The 18,576-nt window shown below is 37.2% G+C and overlaps 1 protein-coding gene across 2 annotated transcripts; it reads left to right on the forward strand.

The window, feature by feature from the left end:
- Positions 1-4,097: 4,097 nt before the first annotated feature.
- On the forward strand, positions 4,098-18,051 carry tmub1 (transmembrane and ubiquitin-like domain containing 1). Of its 2 annotated transcripts, none has more exons than XM_022677958.2 (5): positions 4,098-4,231; positions 7,298-7,844; positions 9,924-11,407; positions 12,957-13,047; positions 17,835-18,051. In XM_022677958.2, exons 2-3 carry the CDS (start codon positions 7,339-7,341, stop codon positions 10,273-10,275), a joined length of 858 nt encoding a protein of 285 aa, XP_022533679.1. In that variant the 5' UTR covers positions 4,098-4,231; positions 7,298-7,338; the 3' UTR covers positions 10,276-11,407; positions 12,957-13,047; positions 17,835-18,051. The 2 variants fall into 2 exon arrangements, with proteins under 2 accessions (XP_022533679.1, XP_022533680.1); XM_022677959.2 differs by lacking the exon at positions 4,098-4,231 and adding an exon at positions 4,238-4,390.
- The last annotated feature ends 525 nt before the right edge of the window (positions 18,052-18,576 follow it).

Below are 18,576 nucleotides of genomic sequence, written 5' to 3' on the forward strand. Positions count from 1 at the left end.
ATTATTGTTAGTTTAACATCACTGCTACCTAATTATATCTCCTTGTGAATTAGTTATATATTAGTAATAATAAGTAAGTAATAAATAAGTGTCTTAGCCAAGAGACTGCACTGTGAGAGTCGCCAAAAGTCTCCAATAACACCGCAAAAACTCTCTAGATTTGGTAGTAGGTAGTCGCTTTTTTTTTTTTTTTTTTTTTTTTTTTTTTTTTAGGTCAAATTTGAAAGTTGTCAATTTTAGTTGGAGGGACTTGAACACGATTGGCTAAGACACTTATTTATTACTTACTTATTATTACTAATATATAACTAATTCACAAGGAGATATAATTAGGTAGCAGTGATGTTAAACTAACAATAATTATTTATATATATAATTATATATATAAACCAACTAAAAATCAACTAATACTAATACACTTATATATATATATATATATATATATATATATAAGTGTGACTGTCAGTCAGTGCTTCCAATTTAGCGACTTTTCAGCCCCTTTGGCGACTTTTTTTGTTAAAAAAAAAAAAAAAAAAAAAAAAAAAAAACACTACCGACAAATCTAGAGAGTTTTTGCGGTGTTATTGGAGACTTTTGGCGACTCTCACAGTGCAGTCTCTCAGTCAGAGCTTACACACCGCTCCACCAACACCGTGCCCACAGCCGCCGCTGACTGACCCCGCCCCGTATTTACAGATCAGGATGTAAATATAACTGTCTTCACTGTGACACAAACAAAATATTGAATTTAACTCACACAGTCTCAGTCAGTCTCTCCCACGTTCACCTCGTTGCCTGTCACTCACCTCCTCCTAAATATCTATTGAACCATTGAACAATCTATGATAGCTTTAAAAATAAAAAAAACGTAAATCAACACTTCTGGCTAACTGCTGCACTTATAATAACATTTAAGAACACGGCAAAAAAAAATATTTACGTAAAAATGAAGTTAATGTAAAAAAAATGACATAAGTTGTTCTTTTGTAACATTTCTAACATATTTAGGATGTTTTTTACACACTTTTTTTATCCTTTACAGCTTCAAAAACATGTATTATGCAAATTAGGTGTTGACGTCATTTAGAGACCCCCACCCACCCCCTCATGGACAGCTTGGTCTGTCTGAGGATTGGCTTAATAAAAAGTGATTGACAACGAAAGTGTAGTATCTGATTAGCTGCAGTCGAAAATGATTGACACATGCTCCGCCCTTTAGCCACGCCCACTGGGGCTCCGGCCTGCAGCATTACGTAGATGAGTGTTTCTGGTTTGTACAGGAACGCCCCTGGCTGCAGCTCGACCATTCTTAGCATTGCATCCACAGGATAAGACTGCGGTCACTTCAAAACGCTTGGTCAAACTAGCCCCCACGCTGTTTCCCAGAGCGCGCATACACTGAACATTATCAAGACATTATGCTGTGGAGTGGTATTAAAAGGAATCCACATGATATCACATGTTATGTCTGATATCACATGTCAATTTCATGTAGTCCTGGTAGTACACAAAATAAAAGCCATGTAAATTATAACAATTATGTTATTTTACTACTACTACTACTACTACTACTAATACTACTACTACTACTAATAATAATAATACTTGTATGTGTCACTCACTTAATAACAGGGCATTATAATGTGTCATTTCAAAATAAAGGCCATTTAAATAATAAAAATATATTATTTTAACACAATGTTTAGACTGTTATTAAAATAAATCTGTCTGATATCACAGGTCAATTTCATATAGTCCTGATAGTACACCACTTGTATTTGTCACTTACTTAATATCAGGACATTTTCATGTGTCATTTCAAAATAAAGGCCATTTAAATTATAACATTTTATTTCAACACAATGTTTAGACTGTTATTAAAAGGAATCTGTCTGCTATCACAGGTCAGTTTCATATAGTCCTGATAGTACAATACTTGTATGTGTCACTCACTTAATAACAGAACATTTTGATGTGTCGTTTCAAAATAAAGGCCCTTTAAATTATAACAATATTTTATTTTAACAGAATTTTTGACTGTTATTAAAATGAATCTGTCTGATATCACAGGTCAATATCATATAGTCCTGATAGTACATCACTTTTATGTGTCACTCACTTAATATCAGAACATTTTGATGTGTAATTTCAAAATAAAGGCCCTTTAAATTATAACAATATTTTATTTTAACACAAGTTTTGACTGTTATTAAAATAAATCTGTCTGATATCACAGGTCAATTTCATATAGTCCTGATAGTACACCACTTGTATTTGTCACTCACTTAATATCAGAACATTTTGATGCGCCATTTCAAAATAAAGGCCCTTTAAATTATAACAATATTTTATTTCAACACAAGTTTTGACTGTTATTAAAAGGAATCTGTCTGATATCACAGGTCAATTTCATATAGTCCTGATAGTACACTACTTGTGTCACTATGTGTCACTCACTTAATATCAGAACAGTTTGATGTGTCATTTCAAAATAAGGGCCATTTAAATTGTAACATTTATGTAATTTTACACAATGTTTAGACTGTTATTAAAAAAATCTGTCTATCACAGTTCAATTTCTTATAGTCCTGATAGTACACCACTTGTATGTTTCACTCACTTAATATCAGAACATTTTGATGTGTCGTTTCAAAATAAGGGCCATTTAAATTGTAACATTTATGTAATTTTGTGTAAAATTACACAAAATTACACAATGTTTAGACTGTTATTAAAACAATCTGTCTGATATCAGGACTATATGAAATTGAACTGTGATATCAGACAGATTCCTTTTAATAACAGTCTAAACATTGTGTAAAATTACATAAATGTTACAATTTAAAGGGCCTTTATTTTGAAATGACACATCAAAATGTTCTGTTATTAAGTGAGTGACACATACAAGTAGTGTACTATCAGGACTATATGGAATTGACCTGTGATATCAGACAGATTCCTTTTAATAACAGTCTAAACATTGTGTTGAAATAAAATATTTTTATAATTTAAAGGGCCTTTATTTTGAAATGACACATCAAAATGTTATGATTTTAGGTGAGTGACACATACAAGTAGTGTACTATCAGGACTATATGATATTGACCTGTGATATCAGACAGATTTCTTTTAATAACAGTCTAAACATTGTGTAAAATTACATAAATGTTACAATTTAAAGGGCCTTTATTTTGAAATGACACATCAAAATGTTCTGTTATTAAGTGAGTGACACATACAAGTAGTGTACTATCAGGACTATATGGAATTGACCTGTGATATCAGACACAATCCTTTTAATAACAGTCTAAATATTGTGTTGAAATAAAATATTGTTATAATTTAAAGGGCCTTTATTTTGAAATGACACATTATAATGGCCTGTTATTAAGTGAGTGACACATACAAGTATTATTATTATTATTATTAGTACTAGTATTATTAGTATTATTATTATTAGTATTAGTATTATTAAAATAACATAATTGTTATAATTTACAGGGCTTTTATTTTGTGTACTACCAGGACTACATTAAATTGACATGTGATATCAGACATAACGTGATATCATGTGGATTCCTTTTAATACCACTCCACAGCATAATGTCTTGATATTAAGGGGGGGGGGGGCTTTTATTTTGAAATGTGTTCCTTCTCACGCTTGCCGCAATGTTCAGTGTATGCGCGCTCTGAGAAACAGCGTGGGGGCTAACGTTAGTTTGACCAAGCGTTTTGAAGTGGGGGCTGGCTTGACCGCAGTAGGACAAGTCTTAGGATGCATCTAAGGATGCACTAAACTTAATATGGTTAAAACTGAAACATTTTGCTAAAAAATCTTTTCACCACTGCGTGAATTAAAGAGCATAAATATGTTTTAACAAAACTTACATTACAAAAAAAACTACTGACTGAATACTGATTTTTTTTTAACAACCCAGCATACCGTCAAAGCGACTCAAAATAAATTCCTGTTTGTTTTGTAAAATGTATTCGTATTTTATTATACTAATAAATATAAATAAAATAATCATAATATGTTAAGTTCAGTCTTGGAAAATTCGGTAGTTTGATAAAGGTGAGACTTTTATTTTGTCGTGTGAAGTGCGTTTTTCTCAACCGGAACAGATCGGCTAATGTTGATGCGGCCACTCTGCCCGCGAGCTAAAGTGAGAGTAACTGAAAGTGTGGCGGAGTGGAACATGTCGCAGCGTGCAGTGTAAATATGTCAGCAGTAAGTCTTCCCTCCGTTTATCTTTCTTCGTCTTTCTGCAGAATCCGTTTAAAACCCGCGTTTACCGACTGCAGCGGGGATCCGGAGCCGCGCTAAGCTTGCTGTTAGCTCTGAGCTGCGGGGCACTGTTAGCTCACCTGTAAAGCTCCCTGACTGCCTGTACGTACATACACGCATACATAACGACACATAGCTATATAACTACACAAATAACATATTACCTTTATTCTGGTTAGACAGTGCAGGTTAGACTCGGTGTTGCTGCTTTCTGTAGATTCTTTTTTATCTTACTGTTTTACCTATGATTTAGTATATTCTTCTGGTCTGGTCACTTCTGTTTAGTTACCGGTACCATTAAACGAGGATTCGGGTGGTTTATATTGGTTTAGGTTTAGACTGACTGATGATGTCAATTTAACTTGCCTGTTAATGCGGCCAGGATAAGTTCTGTGTAACGCTTGCTATATCCTCTCTGTAATTATTGGGTGCCCTGGACAGTCTCTGTACCACATGTGTTTGGACTGCTGCTGGTCATGTGGTCTTTATTTATTTTTTATTTTTTTCACAATTTAATAGTCTGATATAAGGGTGGTAAAATGATTATATCGTTACTGTTGCTTAAATCATCGAACCTCCAAAATGACGGAAGAACTACTATTAGTGGACGAGGCTGAAGTTGGTTTGATATTCGCAGCTACCGCTTCACTGAACCACCGTGAACTAAAGGGAGCATTCACAAACACCCGCTGTTCCACATATTATATTAAACACCCCACAGATCAACACTGAAGCAGATAGAATGAAGAAAAGCAGGACAGCTGTTTATTAAAAATGTAAATATACGATATGTTATTAAATGTAATGTTATATACACGATCTTCCATCATTTATTTTCTCCAGTTTTACTTACAACATGAATTTGCTGTTTTAGTGTACTTCATTCATTTCCTGAGTAAAAATATCTGAAATAGAGAATTAGCCTCCTACTTTAAAGAAAACCAGGCATTATCCTGGCCGAAGCTAATTGTATACTGTAAAATATTTATTTTAATAACGGAATTTATAATTAATAATTTAATATATAATAAAAAATATATATTTAATAAATTTATATTTTGAAAGCCATTGCGCTAAAAAATATGAGGCAGATGATCCAGTGTGATTTTAAAGGATTTTCTTTCATCTTGGGCCAAAACAAATACACATATGAAGAATTCTATTCTTAATTTAAGGAAATCTTGGAATTAGCCTGGCCCGAGCTGATTTTATACTGTAAAATAAATTAGCAACATGGTACACGAGCCATAATACACAAATGTAATGAATATAAAGCTAATGTTCCAATGTGATTTTTTCATCTTGGGCCAGACCAAATACACGATATTAAGAGTTCTAGTCTTCTACTTTAAGGAAAACATAGAATTAGCCTGGGCCAAGCCAATTTTATACTTTAAAATGAACATTTTCATTAAGGAAAAGTTAAACTTATTAAAGTACAAAATAGATAAAAGTAAATTAATTACACTTGCATGAGTTTCATATCCAGTACTTTCAGCATCTTTTTCTCAGTGTTTGACCAGAACATAATTGTTCTTATTTTGTTCTTATTTTTACATTCTCACAAGAGTAATGTCCTGAAAAGAAAATAAATCCCAAAAACAGGCACAGGGGCTGCAATTTTATTTATTTTGAACAGTCACAGTCTGTTCTTGTCTTCGATTTGTACAATCTTAGTGTTTGATTCTGTGCTGATTTGTCTCCGTTCAGAAAGTGTTATGCAAACATTAGGTCTGAATTGTAAAAAGCTCCTTATACAGTGCAGAACGTAAGTCAAGAAACTGTGGCTTCTCCACTCAGATGTTAACTAAATGTTTCTAAATACAATCTGAATGGCTAAATACAATGATGACATGAAGTCATGGGACATGGGAAATGTTGCCTTAGGGGATGGCTTGGGAATGGCCACACTTGTATAAGTTGTAAGGTTTTATCTTGTTAGTAAGAAAGATTGAACCCTGACTAGTGTGCTGATTGTAATGCCAGGTGAATTATGGGAGTTAGACTGAGGTTTGGTAGTGTGTGCAGATGGATGGGGCATTGTGCAGGTGTTTAAAGAGTAACTATACCCTCTGATTTTAGCTGTCCCCACCCTTTAGCTCACATTTGAAAAATGTCACCCAGTGATTGGTTCTCTGGATGATGTAAGGGTTTCGGGACGGGGATTGTAATTGCATCTGATTGCAGTAAGGCACAGATTGTTGGACGTCACAAGGGCAGCGGTATTATTAATTGACTGATTTACATATTAATATTGATTGTGTACCAAAATAAATGAAAACATCCTTTTTGCCTATAGCACAGTTGAACGATTTTTAAAGGTAAGGTTTATAAAAAATTTAAGGACTTTTTGCCTGGAATATGAGCAGAAAATACCTGAAGCGCCCTGCTCCAAATGCTTGCTTTGTGTTCAGAGGTTAAACCAAATATGGTATTTTTGTTACTTTAGAGGATTAGCTACAAACTGTCCTGACCCAGATTGAGATTTGAGCAAAGCTTTTTATTAAAAAAAAGCAGTGCATGTGTTTACTGCCTTAGTCTGGGGCTGAACAGTGTGTCTAAAAAACATACCTATAAATGCTTAAGAGACATTACAATACATAATCCCTCTAAACACTTGTATATACATATGGTAATGTTAAAATATCAGTATTTATTTGTAATTAAATTCATGTAAGACAGCAGCACTTCTGATATTTCACAGAAAAGCTAAAATAAAGCTCTGTCATGCTGCTCCTTTAATTATGTTTCTTCTATGGAACCATTTACATTAGACTGTACTCCATTGAGTGTTAACCCTCTCATCTTGCCCAACCTTTCCTCAAGTCCCACTCTTTGGAAAATGCAGTTCTCCTGTATGATAAATATTTTATTTATTAATAGGTTCTTACAGTTTTTATGACTGGAAACTAAGTTTAAAAGGAGTTTGCTAAGCTTTGTCTTCTACATCTTCAGACAGGTTTAATCTGGACTGTAAAGTATTCTTCCATTATGTCCTTTGTTCTGTAGGTGCCTAGTTTGACGTTGCCTTAGGGACACAGCAGCCCAGGATGGTTTTGATAGAGGGTGTGGGTGATGAGGTCACTCTACTCTTTGGAGTGGTGTTTCTGGTGCTGGTCCTGGTTTTGGCCTGGATCTCCACACACACTGCTGAGCCTTCTGAGCACCTCCTCTCCACGCGCCCAGAATCTGCTGCCCCCTCTTTCGAAGAAGAGAACCAGGAGCCCATTCCCACCAATGACATCAGCTCACCGTCCCATGGCCTTAGGGAGGACAGTAAGGCCGAGACCGAGAGAGCGGGTGAGGAACACAATTCAGAGGAAGGAGGAGGGGATGAAGGCCTGCTGAGAGCGGATGGTCTGAGACGCAGAGAGGCAGCAGGGCCTTCGCTTGCCACAGAGCCACCAGCTAGTGCCTCAAGATCAACACAGCCCAGCCCTTCTGAAGACACGCCCAACGACACAGAGAGGAACATGGTGCTGAGGCTAAAGTTCCTAAACGACACAGAGCGAGTAGCACAGGTCAACCCTGAGGACACCATTGGTTACATTAAGAGGTACTATTAATATTAATACTGCATTTTGGATGTTTGGCAGAATTAAGCATCCTGGTTAATAGTTTAATAAAGGGTTCTTCTATCCTGGTCATGGTGCCCTTCATTCTCTACTCTTTTCAAAGTTTTCTCTGCATTAAAATACTCACTGTAATGCTTGTTAATGAGCTAAGTAGTTGAATCAGGTGTGTTGGAAGAAGGAAAAGCCATAAATATGCACGGCAGGGGGGTGCCAGGACCAGGATTAAAGGAACCTGTTTTTGTAGATTAATTAAAAACTACATTTATCTGTGTGGCTTAATCATTATTACTAATATTACAGCCGTCATTGATGAAAATCTTTTCACATGTGGCATTAACATGTGACCTAGCTGATCTGATTAAAGTGGCCAGCACAAACTACTAGTCTGAATGAGGAGAACCACATTCGGAGGTGCTCAGAAACTCATGACCACATTTTTGTAAAGTGATACAGATGACATGGCTCCCCATACCATTATTCATGTAGAAATTTCACACTAGATCTCTAAAGGCTTGGACTGTGTGGCTCTCAACTAGGGCTCAAGCTATCGATTATTTTTGTAATCGAGTACTCTACTGAAAACCTGATTTGATTAATCGAGTAATCGGAAAAAAACGTATTTGCTTGACTAAAGAGCAATTAAAAACAAGACATTTCACCATAATAAATGATAAAACAATAAAAAAATAAAACACAAAATAGACATAAATACCACAAGTAATAGTTTACTTATTAATAATGTAATCAATTTTATTTAAATTATTTTAACTTAGAATTTCCTGTAAGTATCAAATATAGGGAATTAAAAAAGGCATAAACATTGGCTTTATGTTGTGCACCTTGTCTTCTGAACAGCAGAGATGTTGCTAGTTCTGCATTGAAGACGTGCTGTTGTGGGGTGGTATGACCACGTTTTACCAAATACATATGACAGAGTTGTTATTGCGGTTGAGCCTAAAATTTGTATATTATTGCCCTTTTTTCTCTTAAATTGTCGTTTTCTCTTTTCCCTTGCAACTTCCATATGCCAGCTTCTCAACCAAAACCTTCGCCTCCTCCTCCTGCTTTCAGCGCTAAGTGTGCTGTTTCACAATAAATGTAGTCAGCACTAAACTCTGTTGCTCTGGGTTTTAAAATTAAATAAACGATTATTTGAGGCACAGAAAATTACTCAATTTTTTTAATCAAGTACCTCTATTTACTCGAGTAATCGTTTCAGCCCTACTCTCCACTCTTCCTCCTAAATCTGGGACCTAAAAATGGTTACGGCAGACGTGTCGCACTTTGGTGTTGGTCCTCTTTGGACCATTAAGGATTATATTTTCTGTAGTAACTCATGATCAGGAGTATCATCCTATATTAAGGAAACCTGCACAGATAGTTCTTGTCAGCAGAGCTTGAGCCAATATTTTCTTACTTGAAGTGTGCACTTCACTGCCAGTCCCATCTTCACACTCAGGGTTGCCAGCACGCAAACAGTTTTCTGCAGTCATGGAAACAGGCAAGCTGGATATTTTTTAACAGGTAATCACTAAGCTTTAGTAATGTTTGCTAACCATAGCTGGGTAATTTATCACCATAGTAGAGAAGGGCATTTTGGACACTGCAAATGTATATGTTCACTGATCAGCACTCTTTGTTGCTTGTCACTGTGTGTCAACCTGGCAACCTGTGTGAGCCACGCATCTGGGTAGGAGTATGTTCGGCAGAAAATCTCCAGTTGTTGAAAATTGGACTCCTGCACTTTATTAACCCCTATTTATAAATGCTTTAACAAGTTCACTGTAATGGCAACTGTCAAAATCATTGTTGCACCATTACTATTTCCAGGATGTGTGTACAGCTCTGTTTAGGTCATGCTACATGATCTCAATAGGGTTTAGGTCGGCACTTTGGCTTGGTTTTCAATTGTAGATTGAAAAAACATTTCAAGAGTCTGAACTTGATCTGCACTGTACAATCATCTTTTAAATAAGTTGGTTAATTATCCATTGTGAATGTGCATTTCGATTAGTTGTATATAGATAACACACTAAATTGTGTTTGTGTGTGTACTTTAGGACCTACTTCGCTGGACAGGAACACCAAGTCCGGCTAATCTACCAGGGCCAGCTCCTCCAGGATGACGCCCAGACACTTTCCTCGCTGAACCTGTCCGATAACTGTGTCCTCCACTGTCACATCTCACAGCATGCCACTCGGGCTGTGCCGGCAGGCACCCGTGCTGCGGACCAGGTGCATGTGGCACTGAACGTTGGTAGCCTGATGGTGCCATTGTTCGTGCTCATGCTGTCAGTGCTGTGGTATTTTCAGTTCCAGTATCGCCATTTTTTCACCACACCTGCCACTGCCTCGCTCGTGGGCATCACCATTTTCTTTAGTTTTGTAGCATTTGGGGTGTACCGTCGTTGATGGTTTAAATCGACATATAAAAAATGCTTGCGTGCACACATTCTCACACTAGCACATCAGCGCTGGTGTCTCTTGCTTCTGGGATCTCTGGACTCTCGGGTTGTTTGAAGGCTGCAATTTCACAAAATGATCACTGAGATCCATGTTTTTTTTTTCTTCACCAAGTGTATGCTTGTTGTCACAGAATGAAATGTGCTATATATATATATATATATATATATATATATATATATATATATATATATATATATATATATACATATATATATTTTTTTTTTTTTTTTTTTTTTATAGAAATGCTCATTGTGCCTATCATATTTTTCTCATTTTCTCAATGTGTAGCCAGCACCTGGTTGTAGAAGGCAGGGTCACAGTCACATGACTGTCTGTCTGTATGTCTTGCACTGCTGCAGAGTAGGCAGTGCTGCTGATGTTCATTTGGACTATTGAAGTACTTTATGTTGAAACAAAGGCTTTTGAAACAAGGAAATAATCTATTAAATTCTTTTATTTATCAGTGATTGTCATTTGTGAAGTAACTGCTGTTTTTCCTCTATATACATTTTGCAGTGGTGGCCCATTGTGCACTAAAATGTAATTATAAAAGGTCATGAAAAATTATGCAGAGGGTTATTAAAGGTTTGAAATGACCGATACAGTGCAGTCTTCTGACAGTTCTGCATTAAACCCTGTTAAACCTTGCCATGCTTGGCTGCTGTTCCTGTTTAGCTTTGGAGCTTTAACCCTGCCAAACCTGACTGTAACTATGCCAACTCCTCATCTGTGGATCCTGACTGTGGACCCTGGTTACACCCCTGCTGCAGTTGCTGCTGACAAATCTTGGAGGAAGCAACTTCATTATCTGTTTTTTTCCTTTTCATCATTGTTATGGGTCCAGAGGTGTCCCAGATTAATTGGATGCTTGAATGCACAGCGATTGGGGAAAGCCAAAGCTTGTGTAAATTAGTTTGGTTAGTTCTGTAATGTGTTTGAAAATGGTTGCTTCGAAGGACAGCGCGGCGGACTTATTCAAAGCTGGAGGTGAATGCACAAGACTAAAATCACACCTTGCCATTTCTCATCTTAATTACTTAAGAATGCCTCAACACATCACCAACCATATTGCTCTCTGGTGAGAATCTGTGATTAATTAATCCATTGTGAAAAACAGTTACCGTATTTTTCGGACTATAAGGCGCACCGTATTATAAGACGCACTATCAAAGAACGCCTATTTTCTGCTATTTTTCCATACATAGGGCGCATCGCATTATAAGGCGCGTTAAGTGACACTAGAAAGGGTGCCTCTATCAAAGTGAACAGGGGTGGCGCCATGTTTCCCTTCCCCCACCGGGGGTGGTCGCTTGCCGGTGGAGCGTCTCAGTATACAAATCTAGCTATTTCAAAGTCAAACGAGTGCTGGATATTAATCTACACAGATTCCTCTCCTGAAAACTGTTTATTTGGGTGAGTAACGTGCTTCAGTTTATTTACAGTAAGCTTAGATTTCCAGATGTCCACTAAGGCTTGCTGCACCAGCGTTAGCATAGCTATCCGCTAGCGCGCTAGCTAGTCACCTAAACTAGTAAAGTTAACCCAAACATAAACGACAGCGTTACACTGAGTAATCCTGCGTGTTCTGGTAAGACAGTGAGATATTAGCTAGCGATTCGTCCCCAGTAGCTTGTTTTAACACGGTAAACAAGCAGATTACAGGCTGATAAAACTCACCTCTGAGAGAGTTAGCGCTTAGCATCTAGCTAATGCTAGCCAGGCAAAGCAGCACAGACTTACAGGCCGATAACTCACCTCTGAACGGTGAACGCTTAGCGATTAGCATCTAACTCTAATAATACTGCTCCAGCAGTATTAAAAGTGCTAAATTTAGAAAATACTGATCTCTGAACAGTGAAAAAGCTAGCTAGCTAAGCGGTTAGCATCTAGCTAATGCTATTGCTGCTCCAGCCTCGGAGCGGCACGGCTCTGCACGGAGTGTGTGTTTACTGCTCCTTACACCTGACGGGTAAAATTTAGATAATACTGATCTCTGAACAGTGAATAAGCTAGCTAATGCTATTTGCTGCTCCAGCCTCGGAGCTGCACGGCTCTGGACTCTGTATAGCACTGAAACTCTGTATAACGCTGCACGGAGTGTGTGTTTACTGCTCCTTACAACCTGACGAGTAAAATTTAGATAATACTGATCTCTGAACAGTGAATAAGCTAGCTAATGCTATTTGCTGCTCCAGCCTCGGCGCTGCACGGCTCTGGACTCTGTATAGCACTGAAACTCTGTATAACGCTGCACGGAGTGTGTGTTTACTGCTTCTTACAACCTGACGAGTAAAATTTAGATAATACTGATCTCAGTGAATAAGCTAGCTAGCTTAGCGGTTAGCATCTAGCTAATGCTATTGCTGCTCAGCCTCGGAGCTGCACGGCTCTGGACTCTGTATAGCACTGAAACTCTCTATAACGCTGCACGGAGTGTGTGTTTACTGCTCCTTACAACCTGACGAGTAAAATCCATACAAAAGGCGCACCGTATTATAAGACGCACTGTCAATTTTTGTGAAAATTAAAAGTTTTTAAGTGCGCCTTATAGTCCGAAAAATACGGTACTTCAAAATTTCTTTCACAGTAACTTTGACTCGTTAACTGTTTTATTTCTCTGTTTTTAGGCACAAACCTGTTCTGAACTGTGATCCAGTGTGTATCTGAGTTTTCCTGCTGCTGTGTACACAGGATTGTGGCATCAACACATGAACTTGTGTAGGTGCTGATAGCATAAAGCTCATTAAGTAATCAGTCTCATAAAATTATTATTAGGGGTTCGAGCACGTAGTGGTAGGAACCCTATTGTAATTGTTCTGATTATAGTTCTTATTCTTTTTCTGCCATAAAAGCGATTGGGCAGAAGAAACCGTAAGGCCTACAGGGCTGAGACTTGGTCATATGGCAGTACTTCTCACCGCTAATCAGATTCAAAAGATGAGCCCGATCGGCCTCAAGGGGGCGCTATGGCAAAGGTCAACGCGTTAGGCCTCGTAACTCCCACGCCCTGATGGCTAGACGAAAAATTATTTTGTTATATGTATGATTCCTTGGTTTATGGCAAATCAAAAAGGTCAATAGAACCACTAAGCTCCACCCACTTAGATTTTTTGCTATTTAGAATAAAATGCAAAATCTACTTTTGCGAACTAGTCTGTGGATTTTTTACCAATCCTGACATGTTTGACAATTTGACAAGCAGAGTCCCACCCTCAATAATTATAGAAAAAATCGTGAAATTTGTGAACAATATGGCCGCCGTATGCAAATAATCTTAACGTGGCACACCAAAATTTACTCTAACAGCTGTAACTTTTGAACGCTTAAACCGACACTAATGCCACTTTAGATCTTTGATTCTAACATGATTCTGAGGTAGCCTGTCAATCTGTGTAGACATACGCCCCCAGGGGGCAGAGCCAAAGCTAAAAATCTGTTTCTCAGGAACCGTACAAGCTATCAAGCTCTCGTTTGACATGTATCATCTGTGGCCTATATTACACCGAAGGAAAATTTGATATGTACATTTTTGCGATCGTTATTAGCCAATCAGTTTTCAGCAAGCTTTTGACAGGCTAAACAATGACCAATCAGGACAATACTTATAGCCTACATGTATATGAGGGCCTTCTATCATCTATTAAAACATGGCATTGATTGGCCTCTTGGGGGCACCATAGCAGAAAATCAGTTATATCTAAAGGTACAAGTGGCCTAGGCATGTCATTCTTTTTGATTTGTATGCTTTGCTGTAGCATCTACAACTTTGTCATTACATGTCTTTACTAAAAATACATTGTTTTGCATCAGTGGCCAGTAGAGTAAAAATCGCACTTTTCGAACTAGTCCCTGGATATTCAACCAATCAAAACAAATTTGGTCTTGATGCAATCTTGAGACCCTGTAGGTAAATAATTATTGAAAAAATCTTGACATTTAACTAGTTGTGGCCCATAAGCCTTGATCAAACAGGTACGTGAAAGCCTTTTCAGAGTTATTTGGTCAAAACTGATAAACCCACTAATTAACAATAACATTTTAAGCACATCTGCCAAGTATGAGCCAAATAAGTCTTCAGTATTCTCTACGGTGACAAATTAACTATTTTCAATTAATTCTATTTATCACTATATTCATACCTAAATGAACGGAAGACAGAACCCTTTGACCCTATCAATACACAAATTAACACATATATAGACTGATAATCTGATCTTGACTGCAAATTTTCAGCCAAATCCGACATGTTTTCCCTCTACAACGGCTCGAAATCTACAGTGATTTTGTTGGCCGTAAGCCTATATTATCGCTTTTTTCAAACCTAAATGGACAGAAGACAGGAACCTTTGACCCTATCAGCACATAAATTTATATACATGTTGTGATCTTGAGTGCAAATTTTGAGCCAAATCGGCTACTTTTTGCCTCTAATATGGCCAAAGAGCAACAGTGATTTTGCACACCCAAAACCAAAATCATTGCTTTTTTCAAACCCTAAATGGACAAAAGTGAGGAACCTTTGACCCTATCAACACACAAATTTATATACATATATATACACCACTTGATCTTGACTTGAATTTTGAGCCAAATCGGACTTTTTTTTTCTCTCTGCTATAAAAATAGAAATTTACTTATACAACCCCTGGCAAAAAGTATGGAATCACCAGTCTTGGATGAGCACTCCTTCAGACATTTCATTCTGTAAAACAAACTCTGATCAAAAACATGATACAATAATAAGGTCATTCCAAAGTGCAACTTGTTGGCTTTCAGGAACACTCAAAGAAATGAAGAAAAAACATTGTGGAAGTCAGTGAATGTTACTTTTATTGACCAACCACAGGGAAAAAAATATGGAATCACTCAATTCTGAGGAAAAAAGTATGGAATCATGAAAAACAGATAAACAAAAGATGATTCAAAATACATCACTAGTATTTAGTTGCACCACTTTAGGCTTTTATAACGGCTTTCAGTCTCTGAGGCATGGACTTGATGAGTGACAAACAGTATTCTGCATCAATTTGGTGCCAACTCTCTTTGATAGCAGTTGCCAGATCAGCTTTGCAGGTCGGAGCCTTCTTGTGGACCATTTTTTTCAATTTCCACCACAGGTTTTCAATTGGGTTGAGATCTGGACTATTTGCAGGCCATGACATCGACTGAATGTGTCTTTCTCCAAGGAATGCCTTCACTGTTTTTGCCCTATGGCACGATGCATTGTCATCTTGGAAAATTATTTCATTATCTCCAAACATCTGTTCAACTGAAGGGATGAGAAAACTGTCCAAAATGTCAATGTAAACTTGTGCATTGATAGAAGAATTAACCACAGTCATCTCCCCAGTGCCTTTGCCTGACATGCAGCCCCATATCATCAAGGACTGTGGAAATTTGTTGTTTTCTTCAGGCAGGCCTCTTCATAAATCTCACTGGAACGGCACCAAACAAAAGTTCCAGCATCATCACCTTGTCCAATGCAGATTCTTGACTCATCACTGAAGATAACTTTCATCCAGTCATCCACAGTCCATGATTGCCTCTCCTTAGACCACTGCAGTCTTGTTCTTTTATGTTTAGGTGTCAATGATGGTTTTCTTTTAGCTTTCCTGTATTGAAATCCCATTTCCTTTAGGCGATTTCTTACGGTTCGGTCACATACATTGGCTCCAGCTTCTTCCCATTTATGCTTCCCATTTATCTGTTTAGTTGTACTTTTTCGGTTTTCAAGACAAATGGCCTTAAGTTGCTTGTTTTGACGCTTTTGATGTCTTTCTCGGTCTACCAGTACGCTTGGCTTTAACAACCATTCCATGCTGTTTGTATTTGGTCCATATCTTGGATACAGCTGACTGTGAACAGCCCACATCTTTAGCAACCATGCGTGAAGAGTTACCTTCTTCAAGAAGTTTCACAATCCTCTCTTTTGTTTCAAGAGACATTTCTCTTGTTGGAGCCATGGTTCTTGCCACTCTAATTCGTCCAGCAGCCCTCCAAGGTGTCATGACTGCAGGTGTTTTTAACTGCAGACTAACAAGCAGATCTAATCTGAGGCAGGTGTCCATTTAGGGAAAGGAAATTGACTGGGTGTGTCCTTATTTTCTACCTTCAATTTGAGTGATTCCATACTTTTTTCCTCAGAATTGAGTGATTCCATATTTTTTTCCCTGTGGTTGGTCAATAAAAGTAACATTCACTGACTTCCACAATGTTTTTTCTTCATTTCTTTGAGTGTTCCTGAAAGCCAACAAGTTGCACTTTGGAATGACCTTATTATTGTATCATGTTTTTGATCAGAGTTTGTTTTACAGAATGAAATGTCTGAAGGAGTGCTCATCCAAGACTGGTGATTCCATACTTTTTGCCAGGGGTTGTAGTAACATTTCTCTCTTACTGATTCTCAGCAGTTTATATGTGGTCTCTTGCTGCGCTCTGGTGGTCATTTGGTAAAACAGCTACAGGTGAATCATTCTAAATTAAAGCTCTGATGAACTTATTTAATCTTGCTCGTCTTGCTGATTGAACATCTTTGTCCTTGGTCATTCTTGTTTATGCTCCACCCACCTAAGTTTTTTGCAAATTTGCATAATATGCAAAACCTACTTTTGAGAACTTGTCCTTGGCTCCTTGACCGATCATGACATGTTTGGTGTCAAACTATTCAGAAGAGCTTACTCCTCAATAATTATTTAAAAAATCTTGAAATATGCCCTTTTCACAGAGCTTGATGACGTGTTTCCGGTTTGGTTTAGCAGGGTAAACACAGCGGCGCTAGAATGGAGTTCACTGCAGTCTCTGCACAAACTTGATTTCTTTCTCCGACCTCTCCCTGATCATAGATGAGATATCAGTAGCGAAAATATCAAAGGCTGAAAAGGCTTACAAGCTATTTGTCAAGGAATACATCTTTAATTTTTAGGCTAAGTAGTTATTTTTATACAAGTTAGCGAGGCTTCCAATCCAGTTAGGTTAGCTAACGCTAACTAGCGAGCTTGCTAACTTAGATAGATAACAGTACGTCAAGTAATGCTAAGTTGCTGTTTAGTTAATGTTTTCTTTTCTGTTTTAACAATTACTGTAGCTACTGCCCAGGATCTGATGTGCTTATTTTAGGCTTTGAGTTGGATAGAAGACAGAACTGTTTTATCTTTGTATATACAGTTTCAAACACAGTGCAGGTGTTTTAGATAGGAAGGTTAATCGACAGGGAGAAAAAAAATTATGTTAAATCACATTTAACCCTAGTTATCTACCCACTAGGTAGGTTAAACCAGTGGCCAAAGAATGTGAAGGTCGAGTGTTAATTTGTCCATCATATTAAATGTTTGCTTGGTTTTTAGGAGGTTAACTTATTCAGGTAGATTGTTTAGGGTCATCCAAGATGTAACAGATGTAGTACTAATTGTCAATGGCTTAAATGTAGATATAAACATTTGGTGCTTTTTGTACCTTTTTAAAAATGTTTCTTAGAGCTGACAGTGTGTCTGTGCTTCGCATTACAGGTGACTTCATGCCACCCAGGTCCTGTGGAGGTAAAGAAGACATCGTGCAAGTGTTGCGGGGAAGGCCTTTTGCCATCATACTATTGCTCTTCTTTATCAGAGTGCCCATTACATCACTATGGGCTTTAAAACAGTCCCTCTTCCAGTAGCCTGTTCTGTTATAGTTTGTTGTTTTTTGTGGAAATATGGAATTTTCTAAATAAACTTGTATTCTTTGCTTGAGTTGTCTTTTTATGTAGCACAGAGCCAGCAACAAGCAAGAAAAAATTTGTCAGTTCATTGACATTTTGTTTACTGAATTAATCTATTTGTATTGGGTGTCATGGAACTATTTTACATTTTAATTAACTTAAAAAAAACAGTATATTTTGGGTAAACATTATTTTGATTGTGCTTCAAAAATGCATCAATTCTGACAACTAGCTCTATTGTTTATAATCAGTATATTTAGAATACTGTATTTCCTGCAATGGTATGTCCAGTGAATACAGTTCTCTATGAACTCTACAGTTCTCTATGTTCTCTATGACTGTCTACAGATAAAACAAATACAACCTGGGACAAGAGGATTAAAATGTATTTAATTTATTATATTTATAAAACACTCATTATAAATTTTAAAAATCTAAAAAAAACAAACGAAGCTCAAGTGAGTAATTAAGAAATGTGGTAAGTTAAAGCTAAAATATTTACACAGAATTTTGTACAGAGTTGAGGGAAATCGTGTAAAAAAAAGCAGAAC

The sequence above is a fragment of the Astyanax mexicanus genome, chromosome 8, assembly GCF_023375975.1.
Source record: "Astyanax mexicanus isolate ESR-SI-001 chromosome 8, AstMex3_surface, whole genome shotgun sequence".
Classification (NCBI taxonomy): Eukaryota; Metazoa; Chordata; class Actinopteri; order Characiformes; family Acestrorhamphidae; genus Astyanax; species Astyanax mexicanus.